This window comes from Protopterus annectens, chromosome 2.part0, assembly GCF_019279795.1.
Source record: "Protopterus annectens isolate FY-2018-M chromosome 2.part0, PAN1.0, whole genome shotgun sequence".
Classification (NCBI taxonomy): Eukaryota; Metazoa; Chordata; order Ceratodontiformes; family Protopteridae; genus Protopterus; species Protopterus annectens.
The window spans coordinates 562,344,560-562,370,906 of NC_056728.1; the positions used below are offsets into that span (position 1 = coordinate 562,344,560).

The following is a 26,347-nucleotide window of genomic DNA, read 5'->3' on the forward strand; positions in this document are numbered from 1 at the left end:
TGGTTTCACTGTACTATTATAAAGATGCAATCATACCAGCAGAAAGAGCTGATCTTAACAAAATTGTGGCAGAAGGGCAAAGCACTAAAATTTGGAGACAGCAGAGTACATGTAGAAAATGATTATTCACTGTATACCAAACAGAAAAGAGGCAAATTTATCCCAGCAATCATGGGAATGTTGAGATGCAGGCATGAGATTCAAGCTTGTGTATCCAGCTATCTTCAGTGTATTTTTTTCCTGGAGGATCAAAGTTATTTTTTGATACAGAACAGGATTGAGAGAAAAAGTGAGCCAGCAAGCAGAATGGGGCTCCACTTCTCATTCCTCTGACAGTAAAATCAATAAAGAGGCTTTTCCAATGGAAAATCTTCTAACATTTCAAAGGAAAATGCTTGAGAAAGAAAAAAGCAGAGGAGTTTACTAGAAGAATCAGGAATACCTTGGACTTGAACCAGATTCTGGTGTTGGGAGAAGGAGATGAATAGGAAGAAGACCAGCAACATTAAAATTAGTGAATAAATGAGAGAGTATAAAACATTAATCACATTGGTGGAATATGTTTTTTCAAGAAAAAGTAGCTCAAAAGGCTGGATTTTTGTTAACTTTTTTCAACTTGTGGTTAGATTGTAAAGCATATACCGTACTTTATGTCATTAATATTTAAAAGGACACTAAAGGGGGTGTAACTGTAGGTAAAACAATTTCTGTTCTCATTAGAATTTGTATAAACATTTCATGATATAAACTGTATGTTATATTTATAAAACAAGTTTTGTGTAGTGCATAGTCAGGGCTATTTTAAATATGGGGAGGGGGCCTTTTCAGTGATTGTTGTACAGGTTAAAAATATTTAAGTAAACAAGTACTTTTTAATTATCATAAATATAGGCTTTACAATATAACAAGAGAATAAATACTGGACAAAATCAAATTAAATGTTAATATGCTGTGATCCTGGGCTGGTGGGGTGGTGATGGGGTATAAAAATTGCACTGCTTATATTATACATACAATTATATGTAGACCTAAGATTTTTTTGCTTATTTTTACAAGGGTGAATGTCTAGATCGATGCCTTTGGCTTAAGCTATAAACAAGTGTATTTTGTAAGCAAGCAGACTTTAAAACTAACACAAAATGATGAAAGTCGATGAAAATGCTAGTTGCTCACAACTGCAAAGGTATTAGCGTGTTCTGGGTGAAATTTACAAAGATTCATTGCTAAGTACTTTTCTACGGAGACAGGCTGTCTGCAGGTGCAAGCAATTAACCTTGACAGTTCTGAGAACTGAGCATTCTTTGCTGAGAGATATGCAAAACCTGAAGGTATAATGGCAAGCAGTTCAGTGAAAATAAAAAATAAAGTTTGAAATTCTTTTCTTAGAGCTAAAAGGTAATGTTTTCTGAAAGCATACAAGCTCTTTTTCATATATGAGAGGGAACAGAGATAAGAAAAGAACAAACAGAAATCAACTTGCCCTTGGCAAACCCAAACATTTTTGGCAGGAAATAAATCTTCTCATAGGCTGTAAATCCACTGCCACAACCTCCTCTCCTATCACAAAACAGACATCTCAAGGCCAACTGTCAACCTCTGACTTTCTCAAAGAATTTAGTGACCTCCCAAGTACCACAACCTCTATCTCTCACCCAACTCACCTAGCCTCCCTTCTTTTATGCCCATCTATTATTTTAAGAAAATTACACACAAAGAACATGCTCTCCTTCTAGAAAACATACCCCTTGATGTGCCCTCTGGTGCAGAAAACCTACTCCCTTAGTGTATATCCCTCTGCAAAGACTTCCTTACCACATCTCTTTTACATATTTCTAACCTTTGCTTAATTCAAAATACAATGCCAGACATATGGAAAACTGCTCCGGTTAAACTCCTTCCCAAACAGCCTCAGCCAGTAAATACTTCTCACTTCTGCCCTACCTCAGTCCATACTACACTTGGGAAAATACTTGAAAAACTAAGTTACAACCAACTGTTAACTTACATCCAACAGCACCACCTCCACACTCTTAAACAACATGTATTCTGGGCTGGCCAAAGCACAACAACAGTAGTATGGTCACTTACACATAAGATTCTTCTCAATGTGCATATAGGAAACCTTTCAGAAGCTCTCTTCAACGACATTACCAAAGCCTCTGATCTAACTGACCACTTCCTACTCCTTTACTCCCTCCAAGAAGGGTTGGCCCCAACACTGACACCTGGCTCCCACTTTTCTTAACAAACAGGTATTTCATAAGTTAAAATAAACTGATCCCTATCACCACCAGCACCCTTTAGCAGAGGAGTGCCCCAGGAATCCATTCTCACTCTACTTTTGTTTTTAATCTTTATTAACAAGCTGCACTCTGAGCTCATCAGCCTTCCTATTACACTTTATGCAGATGACATGGCTATTCTTCGATCCAGTCCCTCACATTCAACTATTCATACCCAACTTTGGTTCGACATCCACTCCCTTAATTCTTGGTTAAACAACCATAAATTATTCCTAACCCCTCTAAAACAAAAAGTATGATATTTGGAAGCACACAAAGGCTACAAAAGACTCATTAAAATCTCAACATTGCAGATATAAACAACTGTCCAACAGAAACAACCACATTCTTTAAATATTTAGGTTTACGACTAGACCAGTCACTTAACTTCCAAAGCCTCACTGAAAGCACCAGGAAAAAGATCAGACATCTTTTATTCTGGTCCTGGAAAAATACCTCTCTCTCTCTTCAGACTAGCTAGAGTTGCAATAGGCAAAGGAGTTCTCCTTGCTCAAGTTGAATACACCCCCCCTTTACAGTCACAGCCTCTAAAAAAAAATTCATCCACTCTACAGTACTTCGAAAACAAAATCTGCCTATTCATTTCAAATTCTTCACCAAAGGAACACCACTGCATCACCCACTCCAAGACCAAATGGCTAACAGTCTCTTACAGAGGTGAGCTACTCCTAGGGTCTCTTGTATTTAAACTACTTCAACCAGGTGCTTTTCCACCTCATGCAGCCAAACACCATAATTTAACCAACCCCTACAACCTCAGCAAGCTCTTCCAATTAACTCCTTCACTCCAGACACCCCAAATTAAACTGCAGTGTACCAACCGTTCTTTCTTCATTTTTGCACCCAAACTCTGGCAATTCCCCCCTTCACTTTAAAGTAATCTTGTCTTTTCCTACATTCAAAGCTCAGCTCCAAAGATACCCTAATCAGAAATCTGACTGCAAGTGCTTTTCCACTGGGCACATAACCTAACTGCCTCCTCACCTTCATCGCTTCTACTTTGACCCCCTGCTTCTTTTACTTTGTACTGATTTTTAGAAACAATAAAGTAGACAAAGAAGGTAATCTACTTTTCAACCTTCTGCCCGTTAACACCTGAAGTGGTGACAAACTGAGTCCCGTCAGTAAAGAATTCCTGTATTCCAAAACTATGTGATGACAATCCTCATAGCTACTATGACTATTTTACTAAATTCCTGACTATTTTACTGTGGATCACTGTCAGATATGGCAACATTAAGTAACTCCTGTATTGACAAGACAGACTTTAATGCACTAATTATATGTATATGTATATACGGGTTCACTACATATGTCCGAAAACCCACAATCCCGACTCCCAGAATATCAAGCCCACAATACCTAAAGTCCACAATCACGAAAATTCACTATACCGATGCCCACAATACCGCCAGCCCATAATATCGTAGAAAACGATCCAACAGCTGTAACGTGTGGTGACATATCCTGAACAAAACCAGAAAGAAATGCCATGTGCATACATACACCTGATCATGGAGCACCAAACAACAGACAGTATTCCATGAAGCATAATCCATTGCAATACCCACACACCAACATATCAAATTAAGTGTCCTGTCCACCAAAACATGAATGAATTACTTGCAATTAAGAACCTCCTCAGTGAACAACATGACTCCGATAATGACAACAAACAATGACAGATATTGGTACAACGGCACATTTCAAAATACATTGTAGGCATTTGATATCACATTTTAAGCAGTTGAGCTATGCATTTGACAAATTCCACTGTAGTATACTCATCTCTATTATCCAGCAATCTTTGAAATTTGTGTTGCCTATCCAGAACCCACTGACATTTTGGTGAGGGTGGATATCCTGCAGCTAGACGCTCACGTAACCCATCCACACGAGTTTGTTCCATGGTTAGGCACGTCATTAAGACTGACAGGTCAGTTGCCCTATTCCCTAGCAGACATTTCAGACAGTGATGCCACGCCTTGACCAGATTTTGTGTGCGTGGCAGGAATAGTCTGTTTAACTCTGCAATATTCCAAAATTTCACAGGAAATAGTGGTGGGAACCTTGTAACTGTTGTGAATCTCACTGTAAATTTACGAACACGACCCAACACATATCAGTCCAAGAAGTATCCAATAAGGTCCCTACCCTCCTCAGGGAAAGACTCCTTTAATGTGTTAAAAGTAACTATTACCTCTGACTCTTCTAAAAATGCAAGACCTACCAGTGACTTAACAGCTAGCTAAAACATATGGCATCGGTTATACAATGACCCCAAGCCCAACCGATGCACCTTGCACCAGATATTCTGGCCAAAGTGGAATAAACAACCCTTAGCCGTTACATCAGTAAAGTTGAGCCTAACACTCTTGATAGCAGCAACCTCATAATCGCATAACACATATTAGAGAGAAAGTGTAAAGTTCTGGGATGCAAATAAATACAAAACAACACAGTGCCATAACATGTTGTAAGAACGAAGGGATTTCTTTGACATCAAACAGTATATCAAAGGGACACATTTACTATATCCACGGCACTACACAATGCTGTGCATGCTATACAACTGACGGCATACGGCGCCCTTGAAGAAATAAGTACCGTCCATCAACCAGATTGTAGCTACACTCAGGTCATGTTGCTTGTTAAGTGTATTAAACACAACTACATGTGTTCCAGAGCCTGGATCTGTTGCCCATTTTACAAGAAATTCGCCCATCTGTAAGGGAAAGTGACTGAAGTCTAATGTTTCCAGGGTCAGGTTTGGTATGTGTCCTGCAGATGTGGTCTTACACCATACACGGCATATTTGTTGCAACATAGCCTTCCTGGTAGGAAGGCTGGGTACACAACTTAGTGAAGTAGATGCCAGAGCATCATCCACTAATAGGGACGGTGTGTCCCTAGACACAGCAGCTTTCTCTCGGAGTTTACCACAAATGTACCATTCAACTTCCAAGGGATTCCCCACATGGGTGTGTGGCATTGATTTCAAAGCCTCTCACCTTCAGACAAGGACTCTGTCACTGTTCTTTCTCTGCATATATTGCTCTGCTTCCACTTACAACACCAGTAACGTTTACTGTTGGATTTCCTTTCTAGATGGTAGATGTAGCCGTCAATGATCAGGACCTCTTTACACTTTTGCGATTTAAGCCTTGGGTAAAGCTCGCCTACATTCCCAGGAGCATCATAGTGTTGGCTGGCCATGTCTGCAATGTCAGCTGTTGTAAGGACTTGCACTGGTAATGCCCCTCTTAAATAATGGAAGTTCAGAGTCAGGTACGTCTCTATAGTGATTGGGATTGCTTATTCGGTATTGTGAGCGTCGGTATAGTGAATTTTTGTGACTGTGGACTTTAGGGATTGTGGGCTCGGTATTCGCATTTATATTACCCTATCGTATGATTTAAATAGCGAATGCTATTTCATTGTACCTAAAATATCTAAACCACAAAATATTGAACATACAGAACAGCAAATTTTTTCCCAGGGAAAAATTTGCTGTTCCGAAACACAAACACACAACACAAGCACACCAAAATAAATAAACCACACACATACACTTAACAAAACCATAATTTTAACCCTACACTACTACCTATCCACTCACTTTAACCCAACCCTAACCCTAAAGTCCCTAACTACCGCACACTCACCTTACCCGCTCCCTAACCCTAAACTCCCTTACTACCACACACTCAACTTACTCGCTCCCTAACCCTAAAGTCCCTAACTACTGCACACTCACCTTACCTGCTCCCTAACCCTAAAGCCCCTAACTACCACACACTCACCTTACCCGCTCCCTAACCCTAAAGTCCCTAACTATCGCACACTCACCTTACCCCGATCCATTCTCACACTTACCTTAACCCGGTCCGTAACCTACGTTTGCATACTTACCTTACCCCGGTCCGTAACCTTCCCACCACAGTAGAGTAAATAGCAAAGCCATGGAACAGACAATCGAAATCTTACCCTAGGTAAGATTTCGAAGTTCTGTGGTTCACTATTTTGAGTTTTTGACAAAAACGGGTCGATATTATAGCATGAAGTTTAAAAACTTCAATACTATAATATAGACCCCGGTATTCTGGGCGTCGGGATTGTGGGTTTTCGGTCATATGTAGTGAACCCGTATATACATATGGGTCTACTGTGTATGACTAATGTCAAAAGTAAAACACTGATAAAATAAGTTCAATCAAACACAATAGTGAAAAAAAACTAAAACAATAACATTGAGTTAGGAAAACTATTACCTTTCCAATATTAAAACTAACCCCCCCCAATAACATTAGCCTCAAATTTGTCTGAATAGTTGCAGTGTTGCAGGAAGGTTTTAATGACGTTAATGTGTAGGGTTAGGGTGAGGGGAAGGGGCAGCAGTAGGGTTACAGTTAACACCCTTTACTAAAGAGGGTGGGGGGGCTCCACCCCCTGCACCACCTTAGCAAAGGGTGTGAACCCTAACACTAACGGTGCTCCTTTCCCCAACCCTAACCCTACATCTTAATGTCATTAAAAGCTTCCTGTGACACTGCCACTATGTAAGACAGACTCAGACACACAAACATTCACAAACACACACAAACAACACTACATCTATCCCTAACCTAAACCTTATCCTAAATTACACAAACTCACACACAAACACACAACTCCCATCCTTCACTCATTCCTGACCATAATCCTAACTCACAAACGCTCTCACTCCCCAACCCCACTTATCTGTGCCAACATTCCATACCATCAACATACCCACCGTTTGACCATCTGTACCATTAACGTTAACTCACACCCCTGCATTTGTTGAACAAATGTACTTCCGTGTTCAAATGTAGGGGAACAACAAACATATATATATATATATATATATATATATATATGTTACCTATCAAAACATCTACTCTTCATAACATCTAAACTCAAAACATCAAGACCATAACATCTAAACTTCAAAACATCTAAAGCTCATAACATCGAATCTCAAAACACTGAAAATTACAAAGCAACTATAAATAACATCCCACAGAGTTTTTACTATGTTTATGCAGGGGGGCAAGCCCCCCTGCACCCCCCACACCCCCCGTAAATTAAATATACCAACTCCAAGGTTGCATTACAGTGATGGAAAAAGTTAATTTCCTAACCCCACTGTAGTGCAACCTTGGAGTTGGTATATTTAATTTACGGGGGGTGTGGGGGCAGAGCCCCTACTTGGGGGGTGCAGGGGGGCTTGACCCCCCTTTATAAATGTAGCAAACAGTGGGTGGGATGTTATTTATAGTTGCTTTGTAGTTTTCAATGTTTTGAGATTCAATGTTATGAGTTTTAGATGTTTTGAAGTTTAGATGTTATGGTCTTGATGGTTTGAGTTTAGATGTTATGAAGAGTAGATATTTTGATAGGTAACCATATATATATATATATATATATATATATATATATATATATATATATATAAAATTAACCGCACTCAAAAAAAATTGAACGAAGAGAAGAAATTTTAACTAAGAAATGAACTTCGTGACAGTAACAGCATTCAAAAAATAGTAAATCACATCAACTCGTAGTACTTTAGCACTTTCGTCTTATTTATTATCAAGACTTCTTCAGAAAGACATGTTTCATGTCTTTCTGAAGAAGTCTTGATAATAAATAAGATGAAAGCACTAAAGTACTACAAGAGTTGTTGGTGTGATTTACTATTTTTTGAATGCTGTTACTGTCACGAAGTTCATTTCTTAGTTTATATATATATATATATATATATATATATATATATATATATATATATTTTACATATATATTTATAATTTTATATTATGTTTTACAGTTTTTGCGCCCACTGCCTGTCAGCCACTAGCCCCTGCTGGCCAATCAGCCCATTCATTCCCCTCACTCAGACAAGGGTCGACCTGGAGGGGATGTCATTTAGATACCCACTGAGGTGGTTTGATGGTTTTCCTCTTAGCCCTACAGTCCCTGTTGATACCCAGCTGGTAGAGCTGGATAGCAATAGGTTGTCCTTACTAGTCTTTCCTCACTTCCACAAAGCACATTACCAGCAAGCAGCCCCACCCCTCCCCTCAAGAAATGAGAAACTTCCCTATGTGTTCCCTCTCCACCCTTGGGAGAGGTAATCACTACTCTCCCTCCCTGCCTGGTTCCTAAAATTCTGGGGCTGCTAATCAAACCACAGTTGCCTAGGTTTTAGTAAGGTTGTCATGCCTCTGCACTAATTACATTTGCACATGATATATCAGCTTGATTATTTCATGATACTTGGAATAATAATCTACATATACAAGATGTATGTCTTCCATAAAATGAGTCATATCTGTGCCTACTCTGCTCCATGGTCGGCCTAGTACTCTGCATGGCACTATTTCTTTATCTGTGATATGAGCTGTATATTACATGACTCTGTACTACTGGTTCTGCTTAGGTCAACCTTTTTTGGCCAAGACATTACATCTTTTACTCATTCCTTTCACTTTACTATTCCTTGATTCGATTCAGGTATCCTTTTAAACACTGTAACCTCGGCTGGCAAGGAAGTATTACTTTGACAGTTTTAAATGTTAAGGCTTGGACACAACTAACTTCTTCTTTTATGAAACAGAAGACTAAATTATTTTTCTTACTATTTTTTTTTGCACTGGAAAATTTCTCATATTTTTTTTTTTTTTAGTAACTGCATTTCTAAGTCAGTGTGTCAGTACATCTCCAGAATTATTTTAGTCTTTCTTCTGTCATTGGCAATTGCAAAATTTACAGAAGAATCTCTCATTCTTCTAAGAATTCTACATTCATCTATAGTAAATGAACGTTACGTGCAGTTCTTTGCCTGGTCTGCCTTTTATTTTCAAATCATACAGTTGTATATTAAGTAAAGTACAGTTGTGTAAGATCTTATCATAACAGTAGATGTCCTACTGTTGCAGTATTCCTTACACTTGGGATATCCTGCTGAGGACAGTGTCACATTCAGCCAGTATACAAAAGCCTTTACACTTTCCCAACATCATACATCAGACACATGTCTTTTGCGCAAGGCTTAAGGTATATATGTGATGTGCGGACAACCAATCCTCAAAACTAAAGTGCCACAGGAGAACCAGAGCAATCCCTGAAAATCACTAAGATGCCCACCCAAGAAGGGGAAACAAAATGGCGATAAGGACATAAGAAGAAACCCCTCAACTAGCAATAAGGCAACAGAAACATAAAAGCGGGCAGGAGGGACAGAGTACTGCAACAATGAGAAGTAGGACATCTACTATTATGGTAAGATTTTACACAACTGTACTATGTGCTTCCCTATCACTGCTGCAGTGTTCTTGTTACACTTAGGAGAGTACAAAAGCTACTGGAAAGTATGAGAGGAAGAAGACAGAAAATAGCCCTCCACAAACCCATGAAGGATAGTCCGGGCAAATCCTGCCTTGACCCTGGAAATGGCATCCAACTTGTAATGCTTGGCAAAAGTGTGGACAGAAGATCAGGTAGCACCTTTGAAGATGGATCTACTAGACAGACCCTTGAAAAAAAGCACCGGAAGAGGCTGCTGCCCTAACAGAATGAGCACAAACAGGACAGAAAAGCTGATTGCCATGAAAAGAATAACAAAAGGAAATGCCCTTAGAGATCTGAGAGGAGATGGTTTACTTAAGCACTGCCAAACCAAATTTCCCGGCATGAAAGGCAGCAAAAAGTTGCTCAGATTTTCTCATGCATTTTGTCTTATCCAAGTAATATCATGTAAATCCAAGGTGTGGCACACCCTCTCAGTAGCAGGTTGTGAAGAACGGAAGATGAATATCCTGATCAAGGACAAATCATTAACCACCTTTGACATAAAAGAAGGATTAGTATGAAGAGACACCATGTCCTTGTGAAAAACTACTCAGATTTCCTTATCCTAGATGTCACGAAAACAAACTACAAGGAGGTAAAAAAGAAAGGAAGGAACCCCAATGAAGCACTTATCTTTTGAAGGCTTGGTAGATAAACCAGCTTAATGAAAGGCATTCAGACTAAATTCAGAAACAGCTTTCAGACTGGCTGCAAAGAAGCTCAGAGGATCAAGCATCTGTAAGTCACACACATTCCTCACGTCTTGCTCTGAGGACATATGTCTGATGTACAATGCTGGTAAGGTGCAAAGTCTTTTGTATGCTGGCTGGACATTAGTCTGTACTTGGCAGGATATCTCAAGTATAAAGAATACTGCAACTTCCTCTGCAGTCATGGAAGTGACTTGTAGCAAGAGTTCCTGAATATGCTTTGTAATCAGTTATGGTCTGTTTTCACCCAGACGTATGATACTACTTATGGAATTTCTTATATCCATGCAATGTTAGTAACAATTCCTTTTACATCAGCTCATATTTAAATGAAAATTATGCACGCACACACACACACACACACACACACACACACACACACACACACACACACACACACACACACACACACACACACCCTTGGACAGTTTAGAATGACCAATCAACTATCCACAAGTATTTGGGATGAAATTTGGGAGAAAACTAACAAAGCCAGAGAAAATTCACATGAACACAGGGAGGACAGGCAGACTCTGCATAGGAGGCACCCCATCTCAAAAACTGAACCAGAGAATCTCTTGCTGAGAGGTGAGAATGCTACTCACTGTACTATCATGCCATCCAAGACAATGAACAATCTAATGAAGTACAGAACTGTAATGGCTCTGCACACTTGTTGACATACCTCTGAAACAGTATTACTTCTCCTGATTATATAGAGAATACACATCAACTTGCTTTTGCTCTGTGAATTTGTTTTATCATTCATAGTATCTCACAAGCCAAACAATCTTGTAGTTAAATTAATATCCACAGGTCTGTAGTATTTGACTCAGTACATTTACCTTCTGCCCTATGTTAAAAGTATGCCTTTCACCCCAATATTTTGCAACATATTCAGACATAATATGACACTATGTACCTGTGCCTAGTTTTAAAGTCAACATTCTACTTATTAACTCACAGCAGTTCTGGTCAACAGCATGACTTACACTCTTTTCCCACTACCTCTGAACTCTTTGCCTCAGTTTACAAATATTCTGGCTTTTCACTTCAACTAACTTCTATTTCCAGTTTTCAGCTCCACATGGCAATTATTTTGGATACAGCTATCTTCATTTTATAACAGCTCAGTACACAGAATTACTTCTAGTACCACTTTTGAAAGACTGCTTGAATGCAAGACACTTCCTCTTCTCATGCTCACATTCACACCTAGATATGAGGTTTGAATTCCAACTGCATCATGCTTCCTGTGCACCTTTTGACATTTTTCAAACCATCATTATTATTGTTACAGTATGTTCTCGCTTTACCTTTATCTGATGTACATGTATGCACCTAACATCCTTCTTGATTCTTTAGTTAATTCTTTCAAATGTGTAGTTATTATTCCACTTGCTTGGCCTACATCCACAACTTTAGATAAGGTTATGTTGCTTCTGTTAACAGCTTTGTTTCCTTTTTTTTAAAGCTTTTTGTAAGGTTATGTCAATATCTCATAAAAACATATCCCTTGTTTGATCATTTCTGAAACCACAGACTTTTAAGAATGCTGTTTTTGCCAATAAGGTTCATACCTTACGACACATTTGGAGCTGTATTTGTTCTGTTGCTAGACTTGAGGTATGTTTGTAGAATACATCATAAACTACGTTGCCTTCTATTAGTGAATCATTCAAGTGCATTGCATTCACACTCATTGGCTCAAATATTTATCTCAGTAACATAAACTATTAATCTCTATAGCAGCAGGTGTCTTTGTAAAGAACAAGTAGCAAGTAAGCCACATTAATCAGAAAGTACACAATAGTTCTTAAACATCTCACAAATGGTTGCTATTTTATCTTTCTCTTCGTCTAGAAAGCTAAACATGTTAAATACACTCAATGCTTTGTCCCCAGAAAATGCAGAAGTGTGACACACTACATCTTTTCAAGATTTTTGGCTACTTCGTTCACATTAAGCAGCAAAACAGAACTTTTTTTAATGCAACGTTTTCAGTATTCTGCTTCACTGCTCTGCAGCAAAAAATATCACGGTGGCTGTAGATGGAGTATTCTTAGTGTAAATTATATGTACTTCTGTACACATAAACTCATGAAAATAAATTTCTTTACTCAAGACAAACTGTAGCATCTGGGTGTTTGTTAAAATGCTCCTTAAAGAAGAAACAGACTGAATGTATTCAGCCACATAACATGTAACTTCCTGTAGCAAGCTATTTATTAAAATGCTAAGAAATACTGCACATGATTTGCATATTCAGATCTGTGTAGTCCATAAAATACTGACCCCTGCATGCTAACTGATGAGGATGAAATACTGGAGGAGAGAATAACAGTAGTGGGGATCTGCTTTTGTCAGGAACAGTGTGGAAGATGACAAGCTCCAGGATGAAGCTAGACAGCAAGGTAACTAAGGGCTTTGACCCAAACAACCAGGAACATAGCCAGATGGTACAGGACTATACTAGAGAGGAGAAAATTCTGGATGCAGTTCTAAACAAACTGGAGGGGTTCAAAAATGCCCAGGTGAAGGTGGTGTTAGCCAACAGTAATCAAACTTCTGTGTGGTTTAGAGTAGAAAAAGGGACAGATTACAAAGACATGGTGAGCAAGTGAAGTAGGCTATGTTAATGGGGGGGGGGGGGGCAGGCTCAAAGATGAATTAGAGGAATGGAGGCAAACTGAAATAGTGAGCAAGCCATGGTAAAGGGTTAGGGAGAAAGTATCAGGCTTATAAGGATAGATTCTACACCAGTCAAAAATGAAAAAAAGATAAAAAGAACAATGTGCTTGAATAAAATATGAGTCTAGTGAGAATATATGGTATACAAATGAGGAGAGAAAAGGCAATTGGTGGAAGAAGCAAAATAGATGTGGCAAAAGGAGGTAATGGCAGCTAATACACGAGTCAAATGGGAGTTGAAGCATGGGTCAAGAAAAGGAACAAAGGCTATTTATGTATACAGCAGGAAGAAAGATGGGAGGGACAGAACTATCTAGGCTGAACAACAAAGGGAAAGAGATCTCTGAAGGCAAAGAAAAAAAATAAGGGTATGAATGAACACTTCACATTAGTGTTCCAAAGAAAAGGAAATGGAGGGTGATATGCTTGGAGGATAGTAGAGCACAGTGGGGAGTACTGTGAACAAAACTCAGAACAATGTGGGAAGAGGTGGAAAGGAAACTGTTTACCTTAAGGGAGCACAAGGCATAACATCAGATGGGCCATATCCCAAGGTCCTTAGGAATCTAGCTACTGTGTTGGCAGATCCCTTGGCAAAGATCTTCAAGACACTATTGGCTAGTGCATGAAAACAGGAGGATAACAAGAGCACCATCCTTTATATGAAAAAATTATTCCAGATATATATATATATATATATATATATATATATATATATATATATCCATTAGCCAACACAGTATTGGATGGCAAAGTCAAGAACATAATCCCAAGGGAAGGACTTCTTACTTTCCAAGAGAACAAAACTTTCCAGGACAACAAACATCGGTTCACAGCCAGACAGATCTGCCAGACAAATCTGATCCAGTTTCACGACTGACGTACAGGAGAACTCGACAATGGAATTTTGGTAGGGATTGTCTGGATTAAACCAAAGTTTGACTTGGTCCTTCGAAAGTGAATGCTATAAAACTGCATGGATTGGGGAAGGATCATGAGTGAGGATTTGAAATATTGCAAGGCTCAACTACAAAACACTGACAGCTATGGTGAAAAGGAATTAAGTAAGGAATAAAGGAAGTGACTAGTAGAGCACCATATGAGTACGTTCTGCAGCCAGTCCTCTTCAGTGTGTTTATTTCAGACATACTGATATCTACAAATAAATAAGGACATTAGTATCTTTGATTGGTAACATAAATATAGGTGCAGCACTACAGGATAAGAGCAAGAGTTTATGGGAAACCCAATACAAGTTGAATGAGTGGTCAAACATATGGCATTTGAGGCTTACTATAGAGTGAAGTATTAGTTGGGAAAGTAGAACTAATTGTAACAAACAAAAAAGATTTAGGGGTGTTGATCACACATGTATGGTACCTCAAGGATCAGACTGAAAAGGCCGGAGTAGCAGTGAAACGAATGCTGGAGTATAGTCTTTGGGACAGACCAAAGAGGCAAAAATGGAAATGGTCCCACTCCACCAGGCTATGGCCATGCCATACTTTGAGTACTATGTGCAGTTCTGGAGGCTATAGAAGAAGACTCATACCTGGCAGTCAACAGTTTACAGGAAATAAACTTAAAGTGTGTGTAGGATTGAGGAGAAAGGCTAAAGACAAAGGCCTCTAGAAACTGGAGCTCACTGCACTAGAAACTAGACAAGGCAGGGAGCACATTAAATGAGTTCATAAGAATGTGTCAAAAAGATGAGAGAAAAAAATCAAGCTGAACAGCTGCTGTTCAGCCTTCACTAGGTAAATAATTTACTCAGACTGCTTCTAGAAGGTATACCATATGACTAGCAACTTCCCGTAGCAATGCATTAGGATAGGCTGATGGGTTCAGTCAGCAGAGTACAGACACTAATTATACCTTGGATATGCACAATAACTTCTTCACAGAGAGGGTTATGAACCCATGGAATGAATTGGGGTCTATATTAAAAGACCGAAGAGGTGTTTCAGCGAACACCTCTTGGTCGACACGTAATGAGCGAATGCACTAAAACGCGAATGCTCAAAACAGCGAAACTGCTAGCACAAACACACACACACACACACACACACACACACACACACACACACACACACTTTAAAACATAAAAACATGGAGGGCTTTGCCCCCTAACTAAATATACCAAGTCCGAGATCGCACTACAGTGAGGAAAGGGGTGAACACACGGGGATGGCCAAGTGATTTCTTTCCCAAGGAAAAAAATCGCTGTTTTGAGCATTCTCGCTTTAGTGCGTTCACTCATTACGTGTCGACCAAGAGGTGTTCGCTTAACACCTCTTCGGTCTTTTAATATAGACCCAATGAAATGCTAGAACAGGAATCCATAGAGGCATTCAAGAAGGCATGTTTGAAGACAAATGGGAAAGGAAAAGCAGAGAACTAGAAGAGAAGCAGGACAGTAACCACACTTAAAAAGGAGATTTGATAGGCTAAATATATGTTTCTGTTAATAAACAAATGCAAATGTAATATAATGTAACCACAAGGAACACTCCTTATCAAAGATATTTCGAAAGTTACAATATTTTTGGATCTTTACTTCAAATGGCATTTCTCTTCATGACATTCATTTACATACTTGATTTGTGATGATGAAAAAAAATATTTGCACCCCATCCTGCAGGCTCTGCGCACCATCACTCATGTTACATCACTGTGAGTGTTATGATATACCAGACTGGAGAAAATAAGCAGTAATGTGCTTTCGCAGACCTATAACACTTTACAAGCATTAAGTAAAGCTTTATATAAAGCATCACAGGAATACAGCAAAGGAGATATTCCATACTCCCTCAAAAGTAGCTCTGTAACCTACATTGGATAGCATCTACAACAGCAACCAAATCCTTGCATCGTATATTTTTCTAAGGCAACATACACAACATTACTTGTTGACCCCCATCCCGGTAAACATCAGTATATCCTAGAGCATTGATGCCTTGCCGATGTTGCAGACAGCAGATGGAAGGTATTTGCATAATGTATTCTGGGATTGTCCTCATTTCCAAACTTTTCTACATCAGTAAATAGCAAATTGGACTTCTAGCGACCTGGGAGATTAGTCCTTAACCCTTCTTTCTTCCTTCTTGATTTGCCAGAACCTAAAGTATAGAATAAGCATACCCTATAGTTACTCTGTATCTTTCTCTCTGCATGGCATTAGGTGATAACTAAACAAAGTAAGTCTGCATTGGTACAGCACAAACTCAAAAGTCATGAAATAATGAAAATATCTATGAAATGAAATCCCTTATCTCATGTCTAGTAGACAGAAATGTTTTAAAATTCAAAATGGACCTCTGGGAAGCATAATGTTACATAGGGCATCCAAATATCTTTTTGCTGACTGACTGCCTCGGGCTATCTGGTAAAGATGATAGACTGTTTGGTACTCTGGACAGATGCATATCTTTCTTTCTCCATTATCAACAAGTATTCTCAAAAACTCTGCCATAAGATACTAACCTATAAGGAATTCCTGATATCTTATTTAGAAACTGATTAGACAAGCTAAACATTTTAAGCCTGGTTAGTCATTTTTGTTAGTGCACTAAAGCAATTAATCTACTGACTGATTGCTAAAATGTTACTTCAGTAGTCCTTTGAATATTATCATGGTAGTTTTCCATTGTTACAGTTTAACCTAATCAACTTTTGGCATTCCTCCATATCTATTAGTAATCATAAGCAATTACAATAAAATGGAGATTATATAGTAGTGCAGTGTAATAATTATTTCTCCTACTGCAATGAAAACTGTAGTAATAGCCTTTAAAAAAAACAATAATTTCAAAAAGTCTTATCTCTGTAACTTAGATAATAATGTGCACTTTATTATATAAAAGATGTCACTGTACAATTTAAAACTAATTTCAAACTATGTGAATAATGTGACAGTACTAGCGTGAAAACACTACACTGCCTGAAAAAAATGGTAAAAATGTCTGCAAAGCAATGATGCATAACTCAATGCACTACTAATTAAGAAAGGCATGCACTGTGTATGCAGACTTAAATGGGTCTGTGTTTACTCATCAAAGGTTACATTCATCGAACCTCCGATGATCGAACACAAAACAGCGAAGGTTCATTCATCGAACATTCACTTCAGAGAATGTGTGAGACAGGGAAAGTAAGTAGTTTGCCAACATTTCCCTGTCACACACACACACCACACTATTTCAAACCGACCCAGTTGGAGGGCTTCGCCACCCACACCCCCCTAACTATATATACCAACTGCAAAATCGCACTACAGTGGGGAAAAGGCCAAATTTCCTGATACTGGCCAACTACTTCCATGCCCTTTTCCCCACTGTAGTGCATTCTTGGAGTTGGTATATACTGTTAGGGGCAATGTGGGGCAAAGCCCACCACATGGGTGGGTTTGAAATAGTGCGGTGTGTGTGATGGGGAAATGTTAGCCAACTAGTTACTTTCCTTGTTTCACATATTCGCTGAAGTGGACGTTCAATGATTGAACGTTCACTGTTTTGTGTTTGATCAGAGGTTCAATGAACGGCATCTTTGATGAGTAAACATAAACCTGACTTAAACAGTGTATACTTCTTGAGAACTGCTAAGATTCATATGAAAGTTTTGATTTTAACGACATCTGTAGAGCTCACCAAGGCATCAGTCATGGCAAATCATCAATACTGCTTTATAAAATAAGCATAAGAAGACTATTTTTCACAGATGTTATAGTTTCATTTTCAATACTGATAACCCAAGTTCAGAAACCAAATTATACTATTAGAGATCAAAACAGACATGCACCAGAATGATGAAGTTTCATGAAAACTACCCTCTTTTGGAACTGCTGGAGGGTAGGAGAGGGTTTTGATTTAATGGACTTGCATCCCCTAGTAAAATCGAGAAGCAGCACAACAAGGGAACGTGATATGCATACTGGAGGATGTTTACCAGTGTCAATGCAAAGCCCACATTTACCTATTGAACGCAGCTCAAGTCTGCTGCTCTTTTCAAAATGATCCCTAGCAGAAGCCTGATCTCCCTTCTTCATCTCATCTTTAACAACACTTTCCTCTAGTCACTGCACACCTGACAGGTGCACTTGATAAGGAGGGGTGGCTGGGACTTTTGGGTAAGGGACATAAGCTTGGAAATGTCAGTAGGGACAAATAATAATCAGAAAGCCTGCAAACAAAATAAAGAAAGTATAAATTTTTTTCTTCTCCCAGGCATATGATGTGGCAGTAAGCTGGTTTTCAAGTTATCGGTTAGATTCCAATGAGTTATGTGGAATGCTAAGCTACCAGCCATATATATCCCATTCCCCTCAGTGAGTAATGATATTCCCAACACTCAGTAATAATTCTTTTGCCTTTCCTGTACAACAATAACCTGCACAAAGTCAGAGAGATCCAACTTAATTTTTTGCATGGACAATAGCACAATGTTTATTTATTTAATGTATTAACCAGAGTAGAGCGTTGATCCCACTGGACCTTTTCCAAAGAGTTTGGTTCTGTACATTGTTCAGTAAGTCTGACAGTCTTCTGTTAAATACTGCATTTTATAAATTACTGTTGCAAAACATTATTTGCAAATTGTGCAGTATTTATATTGGTAAGATAATTATGTGAAAATAGAAAGTGGGAAGAGAAACAAAAAGGAAAATAAGGCAAGGGAGAGTGACAGAAAAAGAAGGAATGGAATGAAGAATACAGACAGATACACAACCAGATGAATAGATAGGCAGATAGACAGATAGATAGATAGATAGATAGATAGATAGATAGATAGATAGATAGATAGATAGATAGATAGATAGACAGAAAAATTACTAGGTGAATCAGACTACTTCACAGTGATGCAAAAAAGTCTGACAGGAGATAACGGAGACTATTACAGGAGACATTCATGTTGTTTTTCTTATTTTAAAGAGCTGTATTCTATATCTTTAGGTATGAATTTATTTATTCTGCAAAAGCAATGATGCTAAAATGTTACTTCAGAAGTTTGTTAATTTTTGATATGGTGATCTCAATGTGGTATTGAAAATTAAGATGTTGGTCTAGCCATATTCCTACATACCAGAAATATTTAATTACTTTTAGAGGTTATTAGTCACTACAAACTGTGCTCCAGCTACAGAGAACCAAGTAAAGTTTTTTGTGTGTTCCAACAAACACTGTTTTTTTGTGTGTGTTTAAGAGAAGTCTACTCTCCAGTAACCCATGTGAAAGTTGTGTGAGATCCAATTCCAGTTCTTTAATGATTTTGTAGGAAGGGCCAGATCTGTAGAATTATTAGAAATTGGGTCATCATGTTAGAGTTTATTGACAAAGTGGTAGAAAAATATTGGAAATAACACTGAACATTGAAGGACATCCTTAAAGCAGGTGAAACAGAGAAGCCTATTTGCAGTTTAAGGTTCATGTTAGAGATACAATCCTCAGATGAGAGGAAGGCTTTTGTACATACCTCTGCACTGATTAATGAATCAAATATGAAGGAGTGAAGAATGTGATCATAATTTATAGTAGGGTCGATAAAAACGGATTAATTTAAAATTACTTTATTCACATTTTAGAGGATTATGTCAATGTGATCTAAGTACTTCTTTTGACCAAAATCTACACAGATGCCTTGATAGTACTTTATGTTTATGAATATATACTCCATAAGCAGGGAGTTTACTGATATTTTAAGTACTTTACCTAGTGCATGCAAAATTGTGGCTAGGCTAAATTCACTATGTTTAGCAGGTTTGTCAATTTTGGTAATTGGCTTTATAATCCATCCACAACCCTTTTTTCCATTTCTGTACAAGGGGTCAGGGTGTCATTTCAACAGTGACAATCACCTAGAGCCAATGTTCATAATGATGGGTGCTAGCATTGCTCTTTATAATTATTGACTTTGTTGGTCTGCAATTTACAAGTTCAAATTCATATTCCACAAGAAATGATTTAATGTGACTGAACTCCCCAAAGGAAAACACATCAAATGTCTTAACTGATAGAAGAAAGAAATAAAAATAATTTATAACAGTCACATTTACAAACTGCACTACAGTCAAATCCCGCCTCTGTCTTAAGATGCAGTTACCAGAAAACTTAACTGACTCAATTTTTCAAACGTTAGCCAGTAACAACTGATTCCAGGCACTAAAATGAGTTAGGGGATAGAAGTATCACAGGTGAATTACCACAGCCATGTAACATGTTTGTTAATAATGCAAAAAAAAAACCCTGTACCAAGCTTGTAAAAAAAAAACACCTGCAGTCACTTATCAGTACCTTCCTGTTCTTCCTCTGCTTGTAACCTGCTGGGAATACTTCCGCAGGTCCCAGACTCAGAACAGCTCTAGTACAGGTAAATCAGTGTTATAATCATACTGTGAATTAGCATTCTGCACATTTTTTATTTAGACAAATGTAGCATATGTTGACTGCATAAACATCATTACTCCACCTCAGGGATTCTAATTAAACTTAAGCCAGCAATGAAAACATGTCTACTTAAGTTTCTGCTGGTCTGTCCATTAAACAATATTCAAGCATATCAATAAATTACTGAAGATTCATAACACCTACATTTCTGAAAGGAAGAATACTACATCAGTAGTAATGTAAGGGCAAAAGGACTGCAAGAAAGAACCAGCTAAACTAAATGACCTCTCCAGATTTTAATAAAGCAACAGTAGGAAGACTTTACATTTTGTGTGTGTTAAATGGTCATGGAGGCCATCATTTATATATTAATATTCCTGTATTTCATATTACAGTAAGTCAAGATTTCACAATGCAGCTGTCTTCATGGGCTTTAGAAGGCTTACTGTCAATTCTAAATAGGCTGACAACCGTGCCCTTCTTCAATTATATTTCAGAAACTCTTCAACCAAATATTTTACAATTCTATTGTAAAAAAGATTATGGTTTTGTGTATTAGTGGTAATCATAATACAAAACCATAAGGGTTGCTACTAGATGAGGAAAATGCTGATCTCTTAACACCAAATGGGGATTAATTGTCACAGTTATATGTGTGCAGTATTAACTATATAAGCAGTATGCATTTACAAGAACTTTCAAATGACAGTAAATGAAGGTTAGCAGGAATAAAATACATGTTCCAAACCACAGACAAAAAAAAATCATAAAATGAGGTATAATTTGCAAAGGTTAGAATTACCTAGGTCCAATTACATATAAAGGATTTTCTTGAAAAGATTCAGTGCTCTACAATTCAAACTACTGAAATGTAGCTGTGCTTATGAAAAACATGTTTTTTTCGTTATTGCTGGCTTCATCTGACTTATGACATCATTTAGGCTGATTGTTTCAACTGAACATACTACTTTTTCACTATTACTGGCCTATACTAATTTATGGCATCATTTGTGTTCTTTATTTTACTGAAGAAACTGATTTTGAACTATTGCTGACCTCTGTTTACTCATGACATCATTTAGCCTCTTTTTTTGGTGAACATACTGCTTTTGCCCAATAGCTGCCCTATGCTAACTTATGACATCATTTATATGCTTTGTTTTAATGAACATATATTTTGCTTTTGGACTGTTTCTGTTCTCTGATAACCTTTCCTTCTTTATTTATTTTTATCTTATTTTGTGTTATTTACATTTTAGCTACCACAGCAGATCAGTTATCACAGTGTGACCAGCTGCAGGCAAAGCCTGGACTTCTCACATCATTTACCTCCATTGTTTTAAACATGTTTCTGCTCGAGTCTTCACTATAGCTGTGAAACTAACAAACTTTTTATGAAAAGATGAAGTGACGTAGCTAATACCCCTGTATAAAAATGGGGAAAAAAAAAGCAATCAATGAGAAATGAACACTAGGGTATTTATTAGCCAAGGTTGTTTTAGGCAGGCAAGAACAATTAGTTACAAAGAATATAAAAGGTACAAGCTTTATCTGCTGCACTGTCTCAGACCAGGCAATTTTTATGCCTTTCTGATCTACAGTAATTAGTTTCTGTGGGATATTAGACTGGTACACTCAGTTAATTGAGTGGCCTGGCATCAGCACAAATAGCTTTGTGATGCAGCTACACTATTTTAATTATAGTACAAATAAGCTTTAAGCAGACTGCACATTATATTATCAATGAACACTACTCACCTTAGTCTGACTTTGCCAAGACGCACATCTCTTTCCAATGGTGGACAAAATAACACAGAACAATGCAGAAACCAGCATAATAGCTCCAAGTGCCATTAACCACGATATTTTGCAGAAATAGCAGGAGCTCTCTGCTGAGGTGCACACAATGACATGAACTGCTGAGAGCACCAGGCAGAGCAGGTAAAACAGCAATGAAAACAGCGGGGATGATAGTGGAACATCAAACTCAGCACTACTACACAACGCCTCAGAGGTACTCAGCAGTAAAAGAAGAAGAACCTGAAAAGGAAAAAAGGAAAACAAAATTATACTCTGTATAACAATGGAATTTTCTGCATATTTTTTTATTTTATTTTACTGCATTTGTTAACCCATTTTCAGCCTCAGCACAGGTACAAACAGGTAATATACACAAAAAAGATAGTATGAAAAGCAGAAATTATACAAAAGTGGGGCATATAGATAATTTGTCTACAATGAAGATTAGTTACTTTGCACTTATATGTACATCCCCATGCCTCCTGACTATCAAATCCTTATTCACTGTGGTCATACATAATTACCAGAAAAAATTAAGCACAACAAACTGCAGAACTGTAATCCAAGCCAGATGGCTAAAAAGAAGAAGCCAGCAGAACTTTTAAAGATTTATTTCATTAGCACTTTCATTCACAAAATGTGTGAACTTCTTCAAAGAATACTTGTTTCATTAAAATTTAAATAAAACTAGTACAATGATATCACAACCTTTCCTCTGAGCCTACATAAGTTTTAAATGTATATATGCCAATTTATAAATCCACACAAAGCCATGTATGAAAAACAGCCACAATCAACTGTAAAAAACAAACCCTTCAAAGGGAGTCTATGTTAAAACATATATATGAACAATATAAAACATACCTGCATACGTATGCAAGAAAAAAAGAAGTGTGTGTATGGATGTACATAAAATTAATTGTTTATGTACAAAAAAAATCAGCTGTCAAGTGATTTTAGATTAAAATACATTTTAAATTACTGTGATCGTTCAAACCAGGATGAACACAAGCATTGAGTTTCAGCTGCCAAAGACATTCCCTTTCCTCTAACTTCAATGACCAAGGACTACACCTTACATCCTTCTTTACTTGCTCAATGACCAAGAATAAAAAGGTATGCCCTCGGTTTGTGACAGTGTGCCTGGCCAGTGCATTGTTTAAATTTGACTTTGCTATTTCATACTGGTGTTTGTAAACGCACTGCCTCAAATGTCTCTCAGTTTTTCCTATGTAGATACCACAACATAACTGGCAACTAGCCAAGTGAACAACACCAGTGGTATCACAATTATATTTCCCATGGATGGTGTACTTAGTGTTACTGGTGTTAAACCGATTGGTGGTGTCAATAAATTTACAACCTGTGCATCTCCCACATTTATACATACCACCACTTGGACTATACAAATCTTTAGGTCTCTCCAAAACCATCTTTAAGGTCCAACCTCTCTTGAAAACTACCTTGGGGAAGTCTCCTACTCTAAGCTTCGTAGTTGTGTCTTCATTGATCTTTACCCAGTTTTTCATGATAATATCACATAAGGCTTCACCATCAATGGAAAAAGAAGTAATAAAACTGGTAGTAAAGTCAGTTTTGTTAGAACTCTGTTCTACATTCAAGCTGGTAATCCCATTATCAAACATAGCCATAGGTAGTCTCCATTGCCCTGCATAACACCCCAGACCCATCCTTGTGCACCTTGAATCATTTGCTGTTAAACAGTGAGTGTTTAAAGCTATTTGGTTGTCAGGAAAGATAGTAAAGGTTATCTACTCTTGTATTTTTGTGGATCACAACTACTCCTGCACCATTAGGGCTAAAAGACTATAATTACAACCTGTCACCACAGCAAATGGAAATTCAAATTATTATACCCTGTCACTTTGACAGTGAACCTCCCAGGATGCATGGTTTCCTTCATGTCACCAGAAGATGGTGCGACAAAGCTACATCAGCCATCTAATACAGAATTAGGAGAAGGTGTCACAGAATTCTTTCAGTTGGATGTTGCTTCTTCTAAGCATCAATATCATTGCATAGCTAGATCTCTGGACCTGTTCCCAGTATTTAGGAAACAGCTAGCAAACAGGCTGCATGACCTCTTATCATTGACTTGATGGTTAAATGACCAGGTTGGGTAACTGGAATATGCTGCAAGGGAAGGTACAGTAAAATTCCCAATAAAAACTGGATTCAACTACACATATTCTTCACTTTTGGAGATATATTTGAGAAAGAACACAAAATGGACATACCACATATTAATTTAGATTAAGGGCACTATGAACACTCTAAAGGGAGGAGGTATGTATGAGTATTTGCTAAAGCATGCATGGCTTATGATACTAGGAGTCATGCGGTCAAGTCAAGCATGTTTTCTCAAAGCAGCAGCTTAGCTGTTGTCTTCATCAAACATTTCTGCCAACAAAAACACTCTACAGACTGATTTTTTTTTGTGTGTGTTGTACAGTTCAAATGTTATGGTTTACACTTAAAACTTTTCTTAAATCTCTTTTAACAGTAGTCCTGAATTTCAGAGGAAATCTGACTATGACAAATTACTATAATGTTGTGAAGTTTCCAAGCTTTCTGGGAAAGGTGTGCTCTAGGTTGATCTACTGCATATTCAGACAAATAGACATATTCTGTAGGGAAGCGGGGATGTAGAAAGTGGGAATGTTAACCAAGCTGGACAATTAACAGCCTGACAGATGTTATAAATAAAATCTAGGTTTTTTACTTTTATAAATATGTATAAGTCAATTTTTCTGTTGCTGCAAAAGACCCATTTAACAAACAGAGAACATTTTGACCTGATAAAATGTTCTTACCCAATGTTTTTTTTTTTCATGCCAATCAGGTAGGTGAAGTGAAGTCATAAACATTAATTAGAAGAAGAACCCTTTTCCAGCTTTTGGAATCTAAGAATGACCAGAAGCACATATATTTAATAGTAAAGGGCTTTTGCCTGGGATGCTTGTTTCAATCAACAACACATATCCCTGCCAGGGAAAAGTATGACAGCAGTGCCAGGACTAGTGAGAGAGAGTGGATCGTCTTTGAGGGCTTTGGTATATGGGGTGGAGACTTTAACAAAATACTATCATTCCATGAGACTTTTTCAGGCCCTCCCAGCCTTGGGGAAGCTAAACTTTACATTGTTTGGAATGGTGGATGCCCATAGAAATTTGAAATGTAGGAATATGGACTATACATGCCCCTAGAGACAAGTTATTCTCTTGAAAAGCTTTTCATAATGAGAGAGTTGTCCAATTGGGTTACAGACTTGGAGACATTCCCTGTACTGATCTCAGATCATGCTCTATTGAATCTGCTAATACAACTAGAAGTAGGAATACAGTCTAGGTGTTGGTGGGCCAACCTTATCCTTTTTTGCAAATAAGAGAAATTTAAGGAGGGAATGATGACATATTACAAAGTGTGGAGAGGACTATACCAGGTAGTAAATAATGGGACGTGAGGGGCTTGGCATAAACACAAGACAGGAATGAAGCAGCATCTAACCACAAGGAAACTATGAAAAAGGAGACAAATGGCAAACTAATCGCCCTACAGAAGCAGCTGTTGACATATCAGCAACAAATCATTAGGCAATTGCCAGGTAGCAATGAGAAAGTGTGGGAAATAAGACAAAATATAGACCTTCTTTTAGACTATAAGATAGAGCAAACTTGGAGAGCTCTTTAAGATGAGTGAATCTAAATGTACCCCTGCAAGTCAAAGGCATCTAGCCTTACAATTAAGGCAAACAGTTGAATGGCAAGTTTTTCTGGTGAGACATCCAAAGAGATGGACCTTACTTGGGAACCTGGAGGAAGTTCTGGAAATCTTTGAATGTTATTACCGTTAATCTGTACACAAATGAGAAGAGGAGTTTGACTGAAAAGAAACATATCTGTTGGACCAACCCCTACTGAGACTTACCTCAGAGAAGGCAGGCTTTTTAATAGCTGGTGCTTCAGCAGAGATGGTAAGCTTAGTTTTAGGAAAAAATGGCAAAGGGGAATCCACGGTTTAAGATGGAATTCCAGTAACAATTTACAAATGATGAAAGTTTTTTGTGAACAAT

General features: G+C 37.9%; 1 protein-coding gene across 1 annotated transcript in view; it reads right to left on the reverse strand.

The window, feature by feature from the left end:
* PIGG (phosphatidylinositol glycan anchor biosynthesis class G) overlaps window positions 1-26,347 on the reverse strand; it is a 2,654,828-nt gene that overhangs the window by 1,521,013 nt on the left and 1,107,468 nt on the right. Inside the window, exon 8 of the mRNA XM_044060932.1 lies at window positions 22,213-22,494. Coding sequence (XP_043916867.1) covers window positions 22,213-22,494 — 282 coding nt within the window. The remainder of the gene's footprint in view (window positions 1-22,212; window positions 22,495-26,347) is intronic.